This window comes from Cimex lectularius, unplaced genomic scaffold (genome assembly GCF_000648675.2).
Source record: "Cimex lectularius strain Harlan isolate CLEC.00 unplaced genomic scaffold, Clec_2.1 scaffold246, whole genome shotgun sequence".
Classification (NCBI taxonomy): domain Eukaryota; kingdom Metazoa; phylum Arthropoda; class Insecta; order Hemiptera; family Cimicidae; genus Cimex; species Cimex lectularius.
The window spans coordinates 278186-298763 of NW_019392852.1; the positions used below are offsets into that span (position 1 = coordinate 278186).

The following is a 20578-nucleotide window of genomic DNA, read 5'->3' on the forward strand; positions in this document are numbered from 1 at the left end:
GAGACATTAAAACTAAAGAGAGGGACACCTACTTGAATAATGGATGATTCCGCTTCAGGACAGGAATATATTAATTTGCTGCATAGAACCCTCCGTTCGGGAATAATGCGATTACAGACGCCGTGATGCCGATATTGAGCAATTTGCAAGCTATCGTTGATTTGACCGCCGTCGTGTCCCGGGTACTGGCTCTGGGTTCACAAGATAAATTCCTCGGTACCTGGACCTCGGTAAACACGGCTGTTGTTTGCTGCCCCATTTCCCAAATTGACAAACGAGGTTGGCCATTTCTCGGATTTTCCCGTTGGGTCAGACTGCTAATCTGGTTTCGCCTCGTTAAACAACGCTCGAACTAAATTTGTTGCGGGACAAACGGGTTTTAACTTATACTATACGGTTTAAATATTTAATTAAACATTCTTGTAAAATGGGTTTTTAGGATTAATTGTCGTCCATACAAACATTTAAAAATATAAATAAACGTATAGTAAGTACAAAAGGTCATCACACCATTAATCGGGAAACTGTTGTACTTAAAACTGATAGTTATTACTGTACGCTCTAGATCAAGTTTTTCACTTACGAATTTAATTAAACATTCTTGCAAAATAGGTTTTACAGGTTTAACTGGTGCCCATACGTAAATTTAAAAATATAAATAAACGTGTAGTAAGTATAAAAGAAATCACAGATAAGTAAGATAAAAGATAAAAGTCATCACATCACCACTTTCGTACGTGAAAAAGTGTCGATAATTCAATACCGAAAAAGTTACTCGTGTCACCCCTGGTTTTGTCAAAAACTACTGAACCCAGAAAAAAGTTAAAATATATTTTTTAACAGTAGTCTAATTTGAAACAGTTAAATAATTCCCATTAATTCAGTTCTTACTCTCAATTAATTCAAAACTTAAAAAAAATTCTATCATCAATTCATCAAGTCCGTTTGATTTTATGAAAAATGGCGAAAATCAGTTGAAAATCTGTTCAGAAAAATGTGAGAACCTTTTCCTTATATTTCGTGGTTCGATTGATCAAATAACTTCTTTCAGTTAATTAATCTATATGTTAAATATTGGTTGAAATAAAAAGTCAGTGTCACGAACGAGATTCGAACCCACGACCTTCGGCTAAATACACCGCTGCTCTAACCACTTGAGGTATCGTGACTTCGATCCACTCGGACACCAACTCCCCATGTCAACCTACCTTTCGAATTGTCCCTCTTTTTTGCATTTTTCAAATGTCGTGTAATCAGGATTCGATTCTCTGCGACAAATGAAATGGCCACGGAGAGCTTTTAGTGAAGATATACTTCGTTTTACTTATTAAATCCATTATATTTCGTTGACCGATTGATCAAATAACTGCTTTCAATTAATTAATCTTTAAGTAAGGTATTGATTGAAGTGAAGGAGTTAGTGTCACGAGCGGGATTCGAACCCACGACTTTCGGCTCAATACTTTTTTCATTTCAACCAATACCTTACATAAAACGCCTAAAAGGAATATTAGTTTAGCTTTCCTGTTTAGTTTGTACAAATCAAGGTCACCTTTTTTTATAAGAAAATATTTATTACTATCTGTATAAAATAATATATTTTGTAATTTTATGGAATTTGTACACATTATCAATACACGTCTAAATATATGTTTTGAGAGGGGTTAGCAATCATTCTTCCAACTTTATACGAGGGCTAGTCCTTGGCGAGGTCCCCGGTACCACCTCTACTTTAGTCGTCTGACTGGATTATAGGGATATATTATTTTGGGCATGGATTGGGCTAGTGGTTTGGTGTGTGGAGACTAACATGAAACTTATAAAATTTAGTGTGTATTTTATTTGTGTTATGTGAGTTATTATATTTGTTTTATTTTTATTGGTTGTGGAAGGTAGTACTGAAGACCTAGTAGGGGATATTCACTATGAATCTGAGGACTTTGGATTGGACGGACTAAATTCATTGGATATTTATCGGCTTAGCGGAGCCCCATAATTCTAGTCTATATTCCAAATGGGTTTGAGAAGAGGTTTTAGAGCGTCATTTTTTTCTCGACGTCCAAGATTTGCGTCCAGATACTTTATAGAGATGTCCGATTGTATGGACAGGAATGTTGTTGAGGTATATCGTTTGATATGCATTGCTTCAGAAAGGAACTGGAACATCGGTGCATTTGTTTTCGTTATTTTTTCCCTCCAAAATTTGCTCCATTTCGTTATTCGTTGGGCGTGTATTTGGAATCAATTGAAGGATGGGGATCAGAGGAAAGTACGTCTGTGACGTCTACAAAGGATGCAAGGAGGGTAGAGGGCGTAGTTGGGACAACAAACAAGGACTTGTTTAAACAATAAATTTTATAACAAATTTACTCCCTTTAACAAAAGTGGAGAAAGTGTCAACAAAAGACCTCTATTAGTCGAATGCAAATAAAAATGCAACTTAACCTCGATGAAAGAAAAGTATGAAACTATGACAGTGATAATTGAGATAAATTATTTGCTTGAAAATAATATAAGTGTATGACTGCATATAACGAACGCAACTAGAATGATGTGATTAGTATGATAGACAGAGTTAAAGGTCTGGCGTATTATCAAAGCCCGGTGACTACCGCCACGGGTGATTGTGTTTATAAGCGTGAATGTTTAAGTGTGTGAGAATGACGGAATTGAATGATCGAGTAAAATTAAAACTACCGACTCACTCCAGGTGTGTATGAATATTTTTATCGTTAATAGAAGTTCATTGAGATGAAAAACTCCCTGCATACCAACAGTCGGTTTTTTAGTTTTAGAAGTGAGTCCATAGTAGTATTTCGTGTAGGCTATGTCACTACATAGCCAAACATACATTAAGTTATTTTTGTGATAAAATGAATGTGTAAATGTATATGTATGAAATGTAATAGAATACGGCAATATTTAAACGTGTGGAAAGGTTAAATATTACAGTCAGCAAAAAATTTATTTTTATTATTGTATTTTTTTTATATTTTACGAGTGTTCGGAACAGCAGAGATCATATAAACCCTCAGGGTGCCGGTGTTTTTGAAAAAAAATCAAGTTAGTATGACGGGTTCAAATGCAAGGCCGCTAGATTCGAACCCGGGACCATTACCTTACAGTGATGAGCACCGTGTCAACGCCTGAACCATTGCGGCCACCGACGCCCCCAGCAAAGAATACAGTGTGCTCTATCCAGAAGGGCTCGCTCGTCTGGCCGTTCTTCAAGCCCCTTCTGGGGGTACTCGTAATATTAAACTCTACAGTGAAATTAGCACTGGCTGGGAAAATGTGTAACAGAGACTTGCTACGAACTAGATCCGCAAACTATCCTATTTTCAACGAGGGATGCATTTCTGAAAGATCAGGTTACTGTTTATCAAATGAAGGCCAAACACTCGAACCGTTATTATAAATAACGTTAATAATTTTTTAACAGTTATGTAAATTTATGTTAATATTATTAAATTATTTTTCAATTTCAAATAATTTAGGAATAGTTTAGGACGCTGAGTTAAAATAAAAGAAAAGCTAAACAAACATTTCTTTTATGAAAATGTTTTCTCCATTTGATTTAACGAGTTATTTTATTAATATATAACGTTTTTTTGAACCAATTTAAAATTTGGCCATTTTTAATCTTGATGAATATGGAAACAAAAATGTTGGTTACTATTGTATTTAAAAAGGACACTTTCATTTTTGTAACTATCGTATTTTCATAAATTAAAAGCACTAATACTTGCAAATATTAAAAGTAGAGCATATGCTAAAAAATTACGGTTCGATTTTAATTCTCGTTTATGTACTTTTTGGGAAACTAGGGCACTAGTATGTCGACAATATACATGCATACATATATATATATATATATATATATATATATATATATATAAATTTCAATCATAGATTTATGATTGTTGATTTCTGTATGACAACTTCATTAGCTGTCTTAATTTCTTTAACAATCATTTGTTTAACAATTAACTAAATTAAAATCAGATTAGAAGGAACTAACATTATTGGTAAAGGTTTTTTATGGACGTACTTATCCAATTATTTAGAATATACCAAATATTTTTTAAATTTTAGAATTTCTTACAGTTGTCACATACCAATTTCTTCCACTTTATACTGAATGAAACTAGGTTGGGTTTACCAAACTATCAACTATCCAACTAAACCAAATGACCAAAGAAAAAATAGGCAAAAATCGTTGGCGTTTGAAAAGCCTAAATGAATCAATTGATCTCTCAAGCACACAAACAAATATTGATAGTTTATTATTGAACAATGTTGAACAATGACAGTAGAACTAATTATAATTTTAACACAAAAATTTGTAACTGCATATTTTCCTGATGTCGAAAGAGTTTCTGTACAATTGTTATTAACACAAAAACCCCTGTTTGAATTATTTTTAAATCTGAATCATGAGATTTAACCATTTAATTATTCACCAAACCATGACGCAAATGTTCTAATAAATGACAAGATATTTGGAAATCACTTTGAAATTATAATCCTATGAATATACATAAATATGTTATTAAGTTATAGAAATGTATAGATTAATTACCAACAAAACAATAATTAAAAGATAAAACTCTGTCAGTTTGAATTATATTTCTTTATTTTTTCTGTTTTATGAAACGGAAAAACGTTGCTCTATAGTGTTAAAAAGAACTTTATAAATTTCTCGTCTTGTTATAATTATTATTTTAATCGATAGAGCAATATTTATTGTGTTATTGTTGTATTGTAACTTAAATAAGTTCGACTTTTCTATCGGATAATACAGACTATTATTATCCGTTTGACTGTTCTTTGTACTTTATTCACATTTTCCTATATCAAACAAAGTTATTTAGACTGGTGGTTTTTTGAAATTGAACTGCTGTCGGTTTATAGTCATTTTACTTTAGAAAGGATGCTGTGTTGATAACATCAGTCTATGTTCCAAAATAGCACTAGTATGGTAAAAACAATCTCTATTATGATGTGAAGAAAGCGAATTGTCCACTGCTCTCAACACGGTCACGTGACTCTCTTCAAATATTTACACATTACTCCAACTCGAAACTCTATTTCCGTCCATCTACCCTCCTAGGGCGAATCCTTTTCCCTTCAGATCCAATAACTGAACCCCCTGTTTTTTTCTCAGAGTGGAAGACGAATCGAGTTTGCCCTCAGAGTAAAACTTTTGCTCTCATTTCGTACTTATAAAATCCTACATAATGAAAACGGCTATGTGAGCTCCGGTGACGGTTTTACAACGTGACAGCTGGAAATGGTGGGCTTTCTGCTGGAAATAATGAGGCCAATTATTGTAATCAGTCTTTAAAGAATTCTCAGGGCACCGACCACACTTTCGCTTGTGAAGCAGGTCCTATCCCACTGACCCTGGCCAACCTCTGACATTTCTCTTCGATCTGCCAATTTTCTGAATACTTTCACAGCGAGGAATACCTCCATTGAAATATTTGATTTTGTGCCATATCCTATTTTTATATCGCCTATTATGATTATAAACCTTAAGATGAGTTTTATGATTTACTCTTACATTTGATATAAGTGTCAAATATTCAAACGGTCGATGAAGATGTTTAATTTTTGCTTCATCAATTTATGCGGAATTTCTTTCTCTCTAGTGGTGGCGTGCAAAGAAAGGGACTAGCTATTCAAGGTGAAAGTACTTCGTGACCCCCAAGTTAAAAAGTATTTTACAACTGATATCTTCGACTATTAGATATCGTCTTCTTGTGACCTTTGCTATTAATCAGAAGGCTAAAGGGTCAGATAACTGCAGGGATGAATCCTAGTTTCATTTGAAAACGCATAAAGGCTTCCGATGGGTGTTTCAGAATTTTCATAATATTTATACATGTTGAAAATAATTCTTCTGTAATATAAAATGGGTATTTATTTTGTTTTAGGTATTCCTAATTTGGTGTTTGCTGGCGATATGCAATTATTGTGGCGCAGTATTGACACAGCAGACTAATGACACTGAGCAAGCAGCATCAGGAAATGTAAATAGGAGAGAAGCTCCATCCGGTTTTGGAGTACCACCGACTGGATTAAGTGATTCCTATGGAGCTCCTTTGCCAGCAGATAGTTATGGACCACCGCATCCCCATGTTGGTCCGAAGCCAGTTTACGGACCACCACCACTGCCTAAACTTCCTCAAGACGAATATGGACCACCACCAGCCCCGTCGGATTCATACGGCCCACCACCGTCTTTAAATTTTGGTGTACCAAAACCAGTGTACGGACCACCAAAACCGGTGTACGGACCGCCAAAACCTGAATATGGACCTCCACCAAAGCCGGAATACGGTCCGCCCGATTTAAGCCCTCCACCGCATAAACCGCCAAAGCATTTTGGCGGAGGAGGAGGTGGCAGTTACCACGGCCCATCTTTTCACGGACCAAAACCACACTATGGCCCACCAAAACCTGTTTATGGACCCCCTAATAAGTTCGGACCATCATCTCCTTCGCACTCGTACGGTCCTCCAAAATCCGTGTACGGTCCGCCTCCATCTAAACCTAAACCAGTATACGGTCCTCCGAAACACTCTTTCACTCCTCCCAAACAGTTTTACGGGCCGCCTAAACCGAAACCTGTATACGGCCCACCTAAACACCATAGTAGTGGTCCGCCGAAATCTACTTATGGTCCACCAAAACATAATCTAAGCCCTCCAAAGCCAGTTTATGGTCCACCCAAGATAACATACGGTCCTCCTAGTGGTTCTTATGGTGTTCCACATGCTCCTCCTGGTGTTCCGTCACCACCCACTCCTCCGGAAATAACATATGATGGATGGCAACCGATACCAGGTTTATCACCACATCCTGACGGAAACTGTCCGCCAGATTCCGGTCATCATCATCACCATAGTGACGGAGGCGGATATGATGGTCCTCCTCCACCACTTACTGGAGGACATGTTTCACAAGACTATGGCCCTCCGCAAAACGCAGGAGGTCATCCGAGTGACACATACGGACCACCGACAAACAATGGTCTTGGGGTCGATCTAAGTGCTCCATCTGTTAATCAAAGTCCGTTCAGTTTTGAAGGAGGTCATGGAAGTCATGGTGGCCATGATCTAAATCAGAATTTTGAACCACCGCCACCACTTAGTGGAACATATGGGCCTCCGAGTGGTTCCTACGGACCGCCATCAAGTGGCCCACAGGATAGTTACGGGCCACCACCATCTCCAAGTGGATCATATGGACCCCCATCAGGTCATGATCAAAGCTCACTATTACCGCCGGCGGGTAGCTACGGTCCACCGCCCAGCAATAATTATGGCCCACCTCCACCGCCTGGCGGCAGCTACGGACCTCCACCGCCTGGCGGCAGCTACGGACCTCCACCGAGCGACAGTTATGGACCTCCAAGTAACTCATTTGCATCACCCCCGAGCCAGTCATATGGGGTACCTCAAAATCATGCAGACACCGGTAACTTTGGTTTTCCGATCGCAAGCTGCTGCGGAACACCTCCACCTGAAGTGGGACACCAGCATAAACCTCCACCTTTAGGTCTAGCTTATGGAGTGCCCTCTGGTAAACAAATAGAAGGGCCAAACCTACAACCTAAGGTACCGGTTAAATTCAGAGAGCCGGTCCCAAAAGGTTTAATAGAAGCTATAGGGGAATCTGTAGAATTCAAAACCAGCGGTCATGGACGGCCATTCCAAGGGGGTACGTACATTCCACCGAGCGTTCCTGAAGTGCCTCAACACGTTCCAGATGACGATAACAATCATTATGCAGCATCGTTGTCTCATCATGACCTTTCAGTCGGACAACCGTTCCGACTTCAGAATTCATTCGACCAGTCACCATCTGTAGATTTGACACCACCTGGTGGCTATCAGAGTCATGGAGCACATTCAGAGGAAGCTCCCAGTTATGCCGTACCGGCCGAACCATCACGTTCTAACGATTTCAATCACGGAGAAATCGCGAATTCTCTAGGCCTGGAAAACGCCGATATCACTCAGTCTCAAAGTATAGATTTCGGAAACGCTTTGGACTTTAAACTACAAGGAAACCAAGGAACCTACGACTTGCAGGTACAAGGCGGATCATCTGGATCTAATCCGGAACAAATCCTTCCCCGTGGACTGTTGCAAAATATATTATCAGCAATCGAACAACAGCCATCCACGGTGCAAGCAGTGCAGCATAGTTACGGCCCCGACAGCTTACCGAGTGGTTCAGAGCTCGTCAGGATTAAGCATGAATCGTCAGATTCCGAAACGTTATCCGTTGAAGAATCCGTCAACGCTGCATCAGCGACGAATGACATAAGACCAAGCAACATCGCACTCTATTTTAACCCAGATCACAACAAACCACAAAACGAGACGTTCTCATCGTTTCCAGAATCGAGGGACCAACTAGTCGAAGATAAAAAGGACGGAAGCTACGTCGTTTTCGACAGCCCTTCTAGCAAATATTCCTACGACATAACCTCACAAACAGAATCGCGATAGCGCGAATTGTTTTCTTGTCTTCATTTGCCTTGTGCTAGGATCTACCTTTCACATATTTATTTATTTACAAACGTGTGATACCTGTAAATACTGAACGTGTGCCAATTATGTCTGTTTATTGCATTTTATTACTTAATCACAACAGTTCAAATATTTATTTTTGAACTGTGTCGTGATACCGTATTTGTACTGATATTAATAAAGCCAATTATTAGGTGTGTAAATATTTATTGCGATTAAAGTACTTATAATTTATTGTGTTTATGTTTTCCTTAACTCGTTTAATGATGAGGTATAATTGGAGGGGCTTCAATATTTATAATGTGTATATATGTAAATATTTTAGGATATTATAGCCCAAAAATGATTATTTTAGGTACTATTAAATACGTAAAACGTACTTTAATAAAGTTCATTTACATTATTAGTGTTAAGCCGTGCTTTTCTAAACATAATTTTTAATAACATATTATAGATAAATTAAACATTATGAAATCCTTACGTCATATAGATTTTGATCAATTGATTCTGCAATTTTCGTAAAATTAAACACAAGGCAGTGAAAAAAAAGTTTGAAAAACCTACAAATTTGTTATATATGCTATAATGTATATTTTTAAAAGAAAATGCATATACCATGTACGTAAAAATAACATTTATAACGTTTAATGATAAACTTTAAAACCCAATTTGACCCTACATATACTTGCCTGATTTTATCAATTTAACACAAATATAACAACCAAGCTAGACAACAAAAAAGGGGCGCACTTTCAAATTTATATTTCTTTTTTAATTTGACAATGTTTTGGCCATATTTTTTGTCTCACTGCTTTAAAAATGATTTCATAATTATAATATGAGACGTAAAGTATTTGTTTTTGTCGCCGATTGGGTGGCAAAACCGCTAAATTTCTAATTTGATTTTAAATCTACACAATGAAAATCATCAATAATGGGAGTTAATCCTTTAAAACACACAAATTTATTATTGTGTTGGTGGCACAGGACAAAACGTTTATAAAAATGCCTATAATCAGCGAGCAGGCTGCCCGTGCCATTACACTGTTGAGGATGGAAGAAATCAGTGTTTCGATTCCAGAGTTTTAGATTTGCCTGAAACGAAGATTCATGAGCTCACGTCCATGAGCTAGGAGACCTGCTGACGACCAATTTATCAAATTTCACTCTGTAAGACATTTGTTTCCCACTGCTTCTGAAACATTTTAAAAACTTTAGCGATGAAAGAGTAAGAAGAAAACTTGTAGAAATGAGTCACCATAAGGTCAGCAACGGGTCCAGCACTTACCATCGATGGGACCGCTTAGAGATTACATGGGATACCGACATTGGATAGAAACTGTAATGTGTATAATCAGACGAATCCCAGTTTTCTCTTCTTTCACCGGACGGACGTCTTCCAGTCTATGGAGTAGCTGTAGAGCTCTACAGCCAACGCAGCATTACTGGAAGAGGGACGTTCGGAAGTAAGTTTAAAGCTTAATTATATTCTGAGTATAATAGACAGTATAATAAGAGAGAGGAGGTTACAAGTTATGGTGGAATGGATAGATGTGGTATGATATACAACTTATGGTGTGGAGATATACATGGAGTTACACGTTTTTAATAGGCTGTCACTTAATGCAGAAATCTGACAGAAATTCTTGAGGAATATGTGGTGTCGTTCGCTCCTGTTATTGGCGAGCCGTTTTTATTTATGCAACATAATTCAAGACCAACTGTCGCCACTAGTGTTGTGCAGTATGTTCAAGATGTCAATATTTACCTTCTAAGAAGGCCAGCCCCTATCCCTGATATGAACAGCGATGAGTGCTTTTGGGACGCGCTCGGACGTTGGGTAAATCAAAGAAATAACCTTTGTACAACCTAGGTGAGCTGAAAGTAACGTTACTTGAGATTTGGGACGAAATTCCTCAAGAGCACCTGAATTATAAAAAATAAATGTCTTAATATTACTAAATTGGCAAGTAATATTTTGTGGAGCAGTAGGTAGTGATAAATATAAAAAATATAAATAAAATAGCAGTGGCATTGTTTTACCACAACATTTTTTTGACAAGTTGCTCCAAGTTGGTCCCAACTGCAATTTCTATGAATATGTAATTTATAATTATATTTAGACAATTTTAATTGGTTCATAAAGGGAGGAATTTGAAAACGACATCAACGATATTGCCAGTAATCGTCCCGTTAGCAAGAGCGCCCGCCCATTACAAAATAATAGCTACAAAGCAATAAACCATTAACTGTAATTAATAATGTGTGGTGTTTAGTGACCGTTACTTGACGATTATTTGGAAGTCGTGAGATGCGGTCTGGTGTGGCGTAGGTTTTAGAAAAACATTTTCTTTATGGTGCCAACTTTTCGATCTTTATTGAGATCATATTCAGAGCGTAGGATTTATAAACATTGTTTAAATTTTCATCTCATGAGTAATAAAGTCTAGAGCCGTTTGGGACTGTCAATCATTGGATATAAAACCAAAATTACCGCAGCCTGGGAACCAGTGCACAAAGGGCAGAAGGGCAACGTTACTGGCTGATAAATTGGCCATGGGAAGTTATGTGGATACCTATTGGACCTGAACTTTTTTGTCTATCGAACTGCCAAAAACGTAGATCCATCAAGCAAGAAATTAATAATTAGTCCTCCTTTAATGGGTTCCAGGCAAGAGCCTTCGAAAACTAGGATATGTTAGGACTAGTATAATATTTGAACTGCTAACTACAGATTTCAAAGGCATTTATGCTCGGAGCAGCAGAAACAAGATTGAGCAGATGTGGCAAAAGAATTGGATAATAGACCCGTATTGGTGGCAGTGCGTAGGTCGTAAACAGGAACTCTTTTTAATTTTAACCTATAGTATGAATGTGTGGTGATTACTGACCGTTAGTCGAAGATTATTCAGAAATCGTGAGATGCGGTCTGATGACCATCTCACTTTTTCTGGATAATCTATAATATGAATTTGAAAAAATGTGAACTGTCACATTAAACCACAAATCATAACTAATATGCTAATAATTCAATAAAATTAACCTACATAATGCGATAATTTCGTATAATTTAGAGAAAAGTTTTTAATTTTTAATTTTTCGAGTAATGTGAATTATTGTTAAACATATTCAGTAAAATAATTTTATTATTCGTGCTGTAAGTATTTGTGCCGTCTAAACAGTGAGATTATTTGTGCATAATAAATCACGAGTAATACCCTTTATTTTATGTTGTCACGTTACAATTTTTTACGTATTGACCTAATTTGTTGAAAGTGTGCTGTCTGGAATTTAAAAATTAACAATACAAAGACAGTTCATTCGAAGAGATATATGACCAATAAACTCAGATGTATGCTGATAGCAGATTCAAATATATCTCTTTATACAGGATTATTTAGAACTCAATTGTGTATAAACGTAATTCCCAAAAGTCATTTAGAGGGATGTAGCCGTTTAAAGAAAACGCTTTCCAACAAATCATCGGATTGGATCGTTTGTCGTGGGCGGTCTGCGACAATTGCCAGGTGTTTGTTCATTACTGGTCACCACCTCTCTGGCCGACCTAATTACGACTGGCACCCACGTGGGATAAAGTCTGAACTAAAACAAACAGCAAGAATTGACAAATCGAAAGAGATGGTCAGGAATGTCAACACGGAAATTGTCAACAATACAAATGTAGAATGGATTATTGCCAGTTTACCTATTATCGATAAACAATTCAATTTATTAAATCCATTATATTTATTGGTCTTTTAACCAAATTGCTTCTTTCAATTAATTAATCTTTTTATGTAAGGTTTTGGTTGAAATGAAAAAGTTAGTGTCATCAACGGGGTCGAATCGGATGGGCTACAGGAAACTGTCCAAAATTGTGGACGGTAGACGAATATCGCTACATGTAGAAAAAAAATAATTTAGCGTATTGGATCAGATGGACCCACTGAAAATAATTCTATCTGAATAACTATTATTATTCTGTTGAAACACGAAGTGTAAATAAACAGGGACAAATACTGAAAACCTCAACTCCTTAAACGAAATTGAACGCTGATCAGGAATATAACTTTGAAAAAAGAATTAAGATGCCTTATTCGCAAATAACTAATTGAAAATCCCGTTCTGAAATAACGAAAATGAAGCTTGCGCACGTTTTTTTAAATAAATTTCACACTAAAATTTTTAAAAGGGCGTTTAAAATATAAACTGAACCTACGACCTTCTCAATAGTCATTGTTTTTACTATTTCTGTTAAAGTCAACTGGCTTTTTTAAACGAAATTTTTAAAATTTTGGTTTTTCATTAAAATTGCACACTTTCAAAAAATTCAATTTTGCAGTTCTCTGTCTGTGTGAATGGAATGTAATTAGAATGGGTATATTGATCGATTACAATAATTTGTTATTCCATGAATGTGTAATAAACAAAAACTGAACTGACAAAACAGCTATAAACTAACAACCAATAACTATCATTATGTACCTACTACACAAGTCAACAACCGTTTTGCACTTCGTCCGTTATCCTTTATAGATATACGTTCTATTAACAAAAACGTTCCATGGTACGATATTTCTGTTATTGATTCGGATTCTACACAGTAAACGAACAGTAACAGTTAAGGTACAATCCTTCAACTAAGCAGAAAGCGTCCAAATTTATTGTCTTTTCGAGATTTTAGGCGAAATCGCTCTATTTGAAACAATGCTGTAAGGGATAGGGAAGGAATAAGCAGCTGAAAGCAACAGGGATAGTACTTCAATGTGTATAGAACCGAGAAGAGACGGTGCCAAAGCGAAGAACAACGAAGCTTTTTTTTACGTCTAAAAAACCGAATATTCCTTGAATATTGTTGGTTTTCTCTCAACTAACCCACCTGATTCCATCCCAAAGTTGAATTATTTATTGTCTTTATCTCATATTTGGGTGTGTACACAAAAGGAAATTAAGGTGAACGAGTTTTTACAATCAACCGCTGCTTGGGGGTGGAGACAATATTCAAAAAATACCTGTATATCTTGCAAAATTTAAAATTTTCAGGTTTTGGCAGTGATTACTGTACAGGATCAATTTTTAACAGAAAAACCATTATTACAGCCTTATTCCGGGGCTCAAATACTGTAAGAAAAGTGAATTTGATTATCAAAATTTCAGTTATTAGGAAATCGATTTTTTTGCTACCTTTGTCCTGCTGTGCGGTGCTCATCATTGTAAGGTAATGGTTACGAGTTCGAATCCAGCAGGCCTACATTCTTCGGACCTGATATACTTATAAATGGGCTTTTTTTTAAATTACCCCTCCCCCCGAATGGTTCAGATGCCCTCGAACTCGAAATACCCTCGTTAAGAAAAGTACAAAGTGTGATCAAATCTAACAGCTCAATAGTTTATAATTTAGCAGTTTCACGGAGTTTTGTTGATTTTTTTTATCGATTAACTTTTATAAATAGATAAGTACCCCTGTTATTACTTTTTCATTTATTGATTTAGTATACAACTCTATATCAAATTCAACAAGCAAAAATTGTTGTTTACAATGATATACATATCTATATGCACATTAATATACATATACACATAAACATCAAATTAATAAGTCTCCAGGGTCAGATCACTAATAAAAGATATAATTGCAAGGGTTTTTTAGACATACCCCAACCTATTCCTCTCAATTTTTAATGAATGTATAAAAAAAGCGGCATTTTTCCAAAAATTTGGAAGGAATCATAAATAATAACGTTGGTTAAACCTGGTAAGGAATCATGCAATAGTGTGGACAATTTCAGACCAATTAGCCTCATATCGTTTTATGGAAAATGGCTTGAAAAATTACTTCAATCACCGAGCGCATAATTCACTTCCATCGCAGAAGAAACAATCTAAGCGACAAGCAATACAGTTTTACTCCTCAGTATAGCACTATTTTGATGAAACATAAAAAAATTGCAGAAGGTTGTCTAGAAATGGAAGAAGAAATTTTAATCATACTCCTAGACGTTAAAGGGATTTGAATCTTCAGTAAACTTTAAAAAAATTGTCCCAAAAATTTATACAAACTTGCAGTGAGTTATTTTAAGGACAGAACCGCACAATTGGCAACGAAGCCTACAGTTATACGAAGAAAATTGACCAAATACTGCCGCCAGGGCACGTGTTGCGGTCCTGGCTTTTGGAACTTATTATATAACTCATTATTTAAATCGTCACTACCACCAAATGAAAAAACCATCCCTAGTAACATGACAGTGAAACATTAATTTTTAACAGTATGACGAACTGTTGAGCGAAGTTGTTTTCACTCTCACGAATTTAAGACAGACACACTTGCCTAACATAAACAATAAAAAATCAATCGGAATGAAAAGAAATAATAATAAAATTACGTAATACGATCTATCGTTTTTCGATGAGTGTAGTAACGCATTGGCATAAAAAAGATATGATCGAATATCACTAAAAAACGTCCTAGTATTTATACCTGTGGACGAGGGCAATAAGGAGAGATGTCCAGCGTAAGGTTGCAGTTTCAGCTAGGTCTATACGCTTCTGCAATCTAACGGTTTAACACTGCACTTCTTCTCTCTCGTCAAGTTCAGTCGTAGTTAAGTTTACAGACTTCACATTGTACGAACGAAATACTATATTTTTAGACCATTGACTATATTACGTACATATTTTCAGAAAACCGTGTATATGTGTTGTTTTCTATTGGCATGTTTTTAATTTGAACAAAATCATCTTATCTAATAAGATAATTAAGGAAGATAATTTCCTTAATAACATTTTTACATTCAAAGAATTGATATTAAATTTAAACTTTTATGTGTTACACTAACAGAAAGCGTAGCGTAAAATACATTAGTGTAATGGTTTCAGAACATTTAACCAATAGTGTACTTGCGTTCTGTCGAGTTTATTCATATGTGATCGTTTATTTTTATATTTTTAAGTACACCTATTATATAAAGATATATTAATAGAAATCTTCATTATTTTAAAATGTAAAATATCATAAACAATATGAAATGTAATGAGTGAAAATTACAAATCGATTGTTTTTAATCTTTTAGATAAAAGAACCTGTAATTGTAAATTTATTTTTTTATGTTCGATAAAAATGCAACCAAGTTTGTTCAACCATTTTCGAAAATGTATGTTATTGAATAATTAATTATAAACAAATTAACTAAAAAACGAAAGAATCCAGAACGGTTTTAAAAGTTCTTAAAATCAACTCATTAAATAATAATTACATTTCCGTTTTTATTTTAGAATTATTTAAATATTTTTTATACGAAGAGACATGCATTCACTTCACATCTCTCTCACACTCTCTCTCTCTCTCTCCCTCTCTCCCTCTCTCTCCCTCCCCTTGGTTTGTTAATTACGAAATAATTAATGTTAAACATGTATCTTTATGGTGTGATTTCTGCACGTTGTCTGTCAGGTGAAGAAGCTGAAATTTGGTTGTTACCGTTCATTTTGAACAACCTATAGTCACTGTGCTGCTCTGTTTGGTTGTGTCACTACTTCAATCCCACCACAATATCCCCAAATCACTTTACAAAACTTTTATATTTTATTCCCCATTAAAATTGCATGCGAACCGTCAGGATTAGAACCGAGAACTTGTAATTGCAATAAAAGCCATCTCATGACCGTCAGTTTTGATATTTTTACATGTTTTATTACATTGATCTTTATTTTTAATACTTTTATTTTAATAATTCTGAGTAATGAACGTTTGCTTCAATACCCCAGGATAAACGATATTTTTATTTTGATATCGGTACTGTTGTTTTGACAGTTAAAAGATGATTGATGGATTATTTAAAACTACCAGTACTGATGAGTTGATATTTCTGATTCCTTCTTCTAATGACTCGGTATTTTTCTTTCGTTCCCGAACAAAATGGATTCGGACCAACATCACAATTATTTTTTGTACAGGTACTAAATAATATTTGTTTATTTTGATATTAGGCAAAAAATCGCTCGGTTTGCTATTTGCACATAGAAAAATCCGACTTGTCTCACGTTGTATTCATAACTCCCCGAAACAATCATAAATGGTTTCGGTCGTGCTAATAAACGTACGTGTACAGATTTGATAGCCCGGCGATGGTGGTAGGTCGAACGATGTTGATTTGCGTACAAATCCCAGCACGTCATCATATTGCATGGCACTTGTACTTCCGTGACTGGAAACTCTTCAGATAACGATCATGTTGCCGTCCGACCAATCCCACAAAACCACGGCTCCCATCATAGGGCGATATCTGTATTCCTGTGCCGTTTGACTACACCGGGGATTCGGGGCGTAAAACGGCCCTCTGTATATACAAAATAGTCCCTTCTCAATCTCTGAAAAAAACCGCTTTTACCGTTAGTTTTCTTTTATAAATGGGCCCGGCGTCGGTCCCGGGGACTTTTCCCCAGGCACGCAAGGCACTTATTATGGAAATAAAGCTGTATTACTTTGTCTTGATTGAGGATAATACTTTGAATATTTTTGAATACTCTTTCTTTAATGCTCCGATGATTTACATTCAACGGATCCATGGAGGAAATTGGGTTAAGGGGTACTAGTACCGCATTTAACGTTCAACTAAACAATGAAAATAATACGGCATTCTCGAGAAGCCTTTGAATTGCATGCACGGCTGAAATCTGATTTAATACGAAATAATCTACAATGGAAATTGAAAAGCATGAATGATCGCTATGTGGTCATTATGGCCAGCTAAGTTCAGAATGCAAGCGTAAAACACACACACACACACACACACACATAAAAAGTAAACAAACTCCTGACCGGATAATTATATGGGTAATCAGTACAACGACCTCCCGTCATATTTTCAATCAGACTAAAACGGATTTAAAACGCCGTATTTTTTTAATACTAAACATATTTTATATTATCCGACGTTTAGAGTTTTCTTTGAGGCAACATATTCGCTACGCAGGATGTCGCGTCGCCATCAATCTTTAATGCTTAGTCGTATGTGGGCCTTCCTTCCGAAAAACTAAATCTTTTACTTCTCCTGTTCGCCCTTACAAACACCCGGCACAGCTCATCTTAATTAATCTTTATTTATATTTTATTTGACTTTTCGTTTAAAGTTTTATTAGTTTCCTGGCTTCTTTTCTAAGCTTTCACGGAGGATACCGCAATTTTGTATGCTAACTCGAATCCTAAACATGCTACCTCCAGCATCCAAAACACCTTAAGCTTATCATAGGTAGTGAAAAAAGTGGAGGATTTAATGTAATAAAGAAATCAGTGTACATTCACATTAAAAAAATGTCTTGTCCTCCACATCAACAACAAAAGATACCAACTTCCATTCAAGTAAAATACTTAGGACTATACATAGGCAGTAAACTGACGTGGAATACCCACACAAGAATTATCATATCATGTATAATTTAAAACATAAGACTTGGGTAATTACGAAAACTTCTATGACAGAAATATGTCTTGACCAACAAAATTAAACGAACCTTACACACGAATTTGCTGTGTCTACTTAGAACATACGAAATGGAACTGTGGGTTTCCACCAAACTAATCAACATCCAGCACATTCAAACTTTCAAATCAAAAGTGCACAAAGAAATCGTCCAAACTCCTCACTATATGAAACGATCTGTACATTCCTTTTTTCAACGAAGTGATCCGTTCCCGTAACAAACAACACCAACCTATCGATCCATCTTAACCTTATTGATCGGGCCCTCTCCAGCTCCATCCCTAGAACCCGCCACATAGCTTTAATCGACGATGGCTTCGAGTTCTCCTTACCTATCAATCCATCACAACGGTTCTGAGTGCCAGCATCGATTGGTTCTCATGCCATGTGTCCTCCGGGTTTGCTACGTGTGCCCTCAGGGTATGCTTCAATGTTAGTGCTGTGAGCACGAGAAAAAAATATTTTCATCACATTTGTAATATGTTGTCAGCTAATATGTATAGGCTTCAAACAAAAACATTTAAAAAAAATCTAAGCCTTTTTTAGTTTAATTTTATTCTTTTACACATCGCAAATAAATAGGATGGTATTCTTGCATAGAATCGTACATTATGCTACATGTTATATTGTTACATTTGATGTTATAAATACCCTCACTTCTCCAAGACCTTTGACTTGGTTCATCACTGTGTATTACTTCTAAAACACAAAGAATTTAGCTTTACTAATACTATAGTCCTATTGTTTTACAGATTTGTCAAATATTTTCTTCAAAACGTTCTAATTAAGTCTATCCATTCCTCTGAATTTGAAGTCAATTCTGGCGTACCTCAGGGTCCAGTTCTGTTTCTCTTTACCAATGACCTTCCTCGTATTATTCGTTCTATAAGATCATTACTACTTGCAGACGACCTAAAATTATTTCACTTCTTCTCTAATCTCTAAAGAAGAAGATTGTCTTACTCATCATAGGCATTCGATCTTCTCATAGAAACCATTTACAGAAGAGCATACAAACTACTAGGATTCCTTTATAGATCCTCCATGACTTCACAGAAACCACCATCTTATCTGTTTTTACACTTCACTAGTCCGACCAGATATAGAATATGCTAGTTTTGTTTGGTTTCCACATACCAATAGCAACATCCAAATGTTAGAAAAATGATAAGTAAATTCCTGAAATTTAGATAACATAGATTCCATCCATGCAAGAACAAATAGGTTCCATGTAATATTTATCATAAATCCGATATACAATTGAATCTGGTCAATGTGGTTCCAAACTGTATAAAAATTAATAATTAATCTGAAGCCATGTTCAAGTGGAATTTGAGAGGAACTTGTACAATAACAACCAGTTAGTACAACTGGTGGATGTGTATATGTTTCCATATGTATGTTCCACCGCCGTGTGTGTGTATGTGATGTACTGTTTGATTGTTGTTGTGTATATGTATGTGTGTATTATTAATTAATCTTATTTATAATTGTTTATAATTACTCCCAATTATTTTTTTAAAATTTAAATATTGGTATCTAAATTATACTCTATGTTTTTATTTTTATTATTTTCTTATTGTCAATGAATGCTTAATTTTTTCTTTTTCTTTCTTGTCATTATTGTAATAAAATGGACTATTGCCCGTAAATAAATAAACATCCAATTACTTGACTGAAGTACTAAACATAAATTATTACTTTTTTACATTTCATTTATTTACAACATTTTAGATTGAGTATGACACAAACAATGCCATTATCACGTTATGCAGTTATTAAAAAACGGACCTGAATCTTCAAAAAGCAAGGACCTGACAAAAAAATTATGTAAATTCGTAAAAACTGTATGATAACCTGCACACCGATAAATCGATAATAATGTAGCAAGAAGTGAAAAAAAAACCCGAAATTATGCAAAACAGTACAACACATGAAAGTAGCATAAAGATGTTAATCAAACGTAAATGTATAAATCAGTACAATATTCAGTTAGAAGTTTTAATAGAAACTTGTTCTTCAAAAAATCTTTTATTGCAATATTTCAGACAAACACAATACTTTGTTTTTATACCGGATTTATTAAAAGGCTTTTTACAGTAGGGTCACTAGATTCGAACCTGGTACGTTTACCTTACAGTGATGAGCACCGTGACAACGCCTAAAACCACTCTTACATGTTTTTAAACGTATCAAATATTAATATATTTAGTTAAAAGTTTGTATTACCATTTTTACTTCAACTTTAATAGTATGATTATTACGTATGTGCAAAATTTGCTACAATTTATATCATAATTTGTAATGATTTGTCATTATAATTTTTGTTGTATGTATTATTATCGATTGTATGAAGGATAGTAAATAAAAATTATTTTGTAGGTAAAGTTTGGCAAAATTATGGAGTTATACTAATCATCCTTAATATACATATCTTGTATATTTTCACAATATATTTCAATTCCTAACATTCCCAAGTCGTTTTCTTATTCCAAACAGGATTTCTTCTCTCCTGAAAAATAAAACGTCATTTTTATAAATGTTGCCAACGTT

General features: G+C 35.4%; 1 protein-coding gene and 1 long non-coding RNA gene across 3 annotated transcripts in view; one reads left to right on the top strand and one right to left on the bottom strand.

The window, feature by feature from the left end:
• The window catches only part of LOC106670329 (extensin-like), a 35077-nt gene extending 26297 nt beyond the window's left edge, over positions 1 to 8780 (top strand). The window contains exon 3 of the mRNA XM_014400539.2: positions 5940 to 8780. Within this exon, the coding sequence (XP_014256025.1) occupies positions 5940 to 8525 (2586 nt within the window). The 3' untranslated portion in view covers positions 8526 to 8780. The remainder of the gene's footprint in view (positions 1 to 5939) is intronic.
• A 386-nt stretch (positions 8781 to 9166) lies between these two features.
• Positions 9167 to 20578, bottom strand: part of LOC112127579 — a 94120-nt gene continuing 82708 nt past the window's right edge. Inside the window, exons 2-3 of one of the 2 annotated variants that reach the window (XR_002910636.1) lie at positions 9835 to 9991; positions 9167 to 9738 (exon numbers count right to left, since the gene is read on the bottom strand). This is a non-coding gene — a long non-coding RNA (uncharacterized LOC112127579). Of the gene's footprint in view, positions 9742 to 9834; positions 9992 to 20578 lie in introns of both variants that reach the window. The other variant, XR_002910635.1, reaches the window with a different exon arrangement.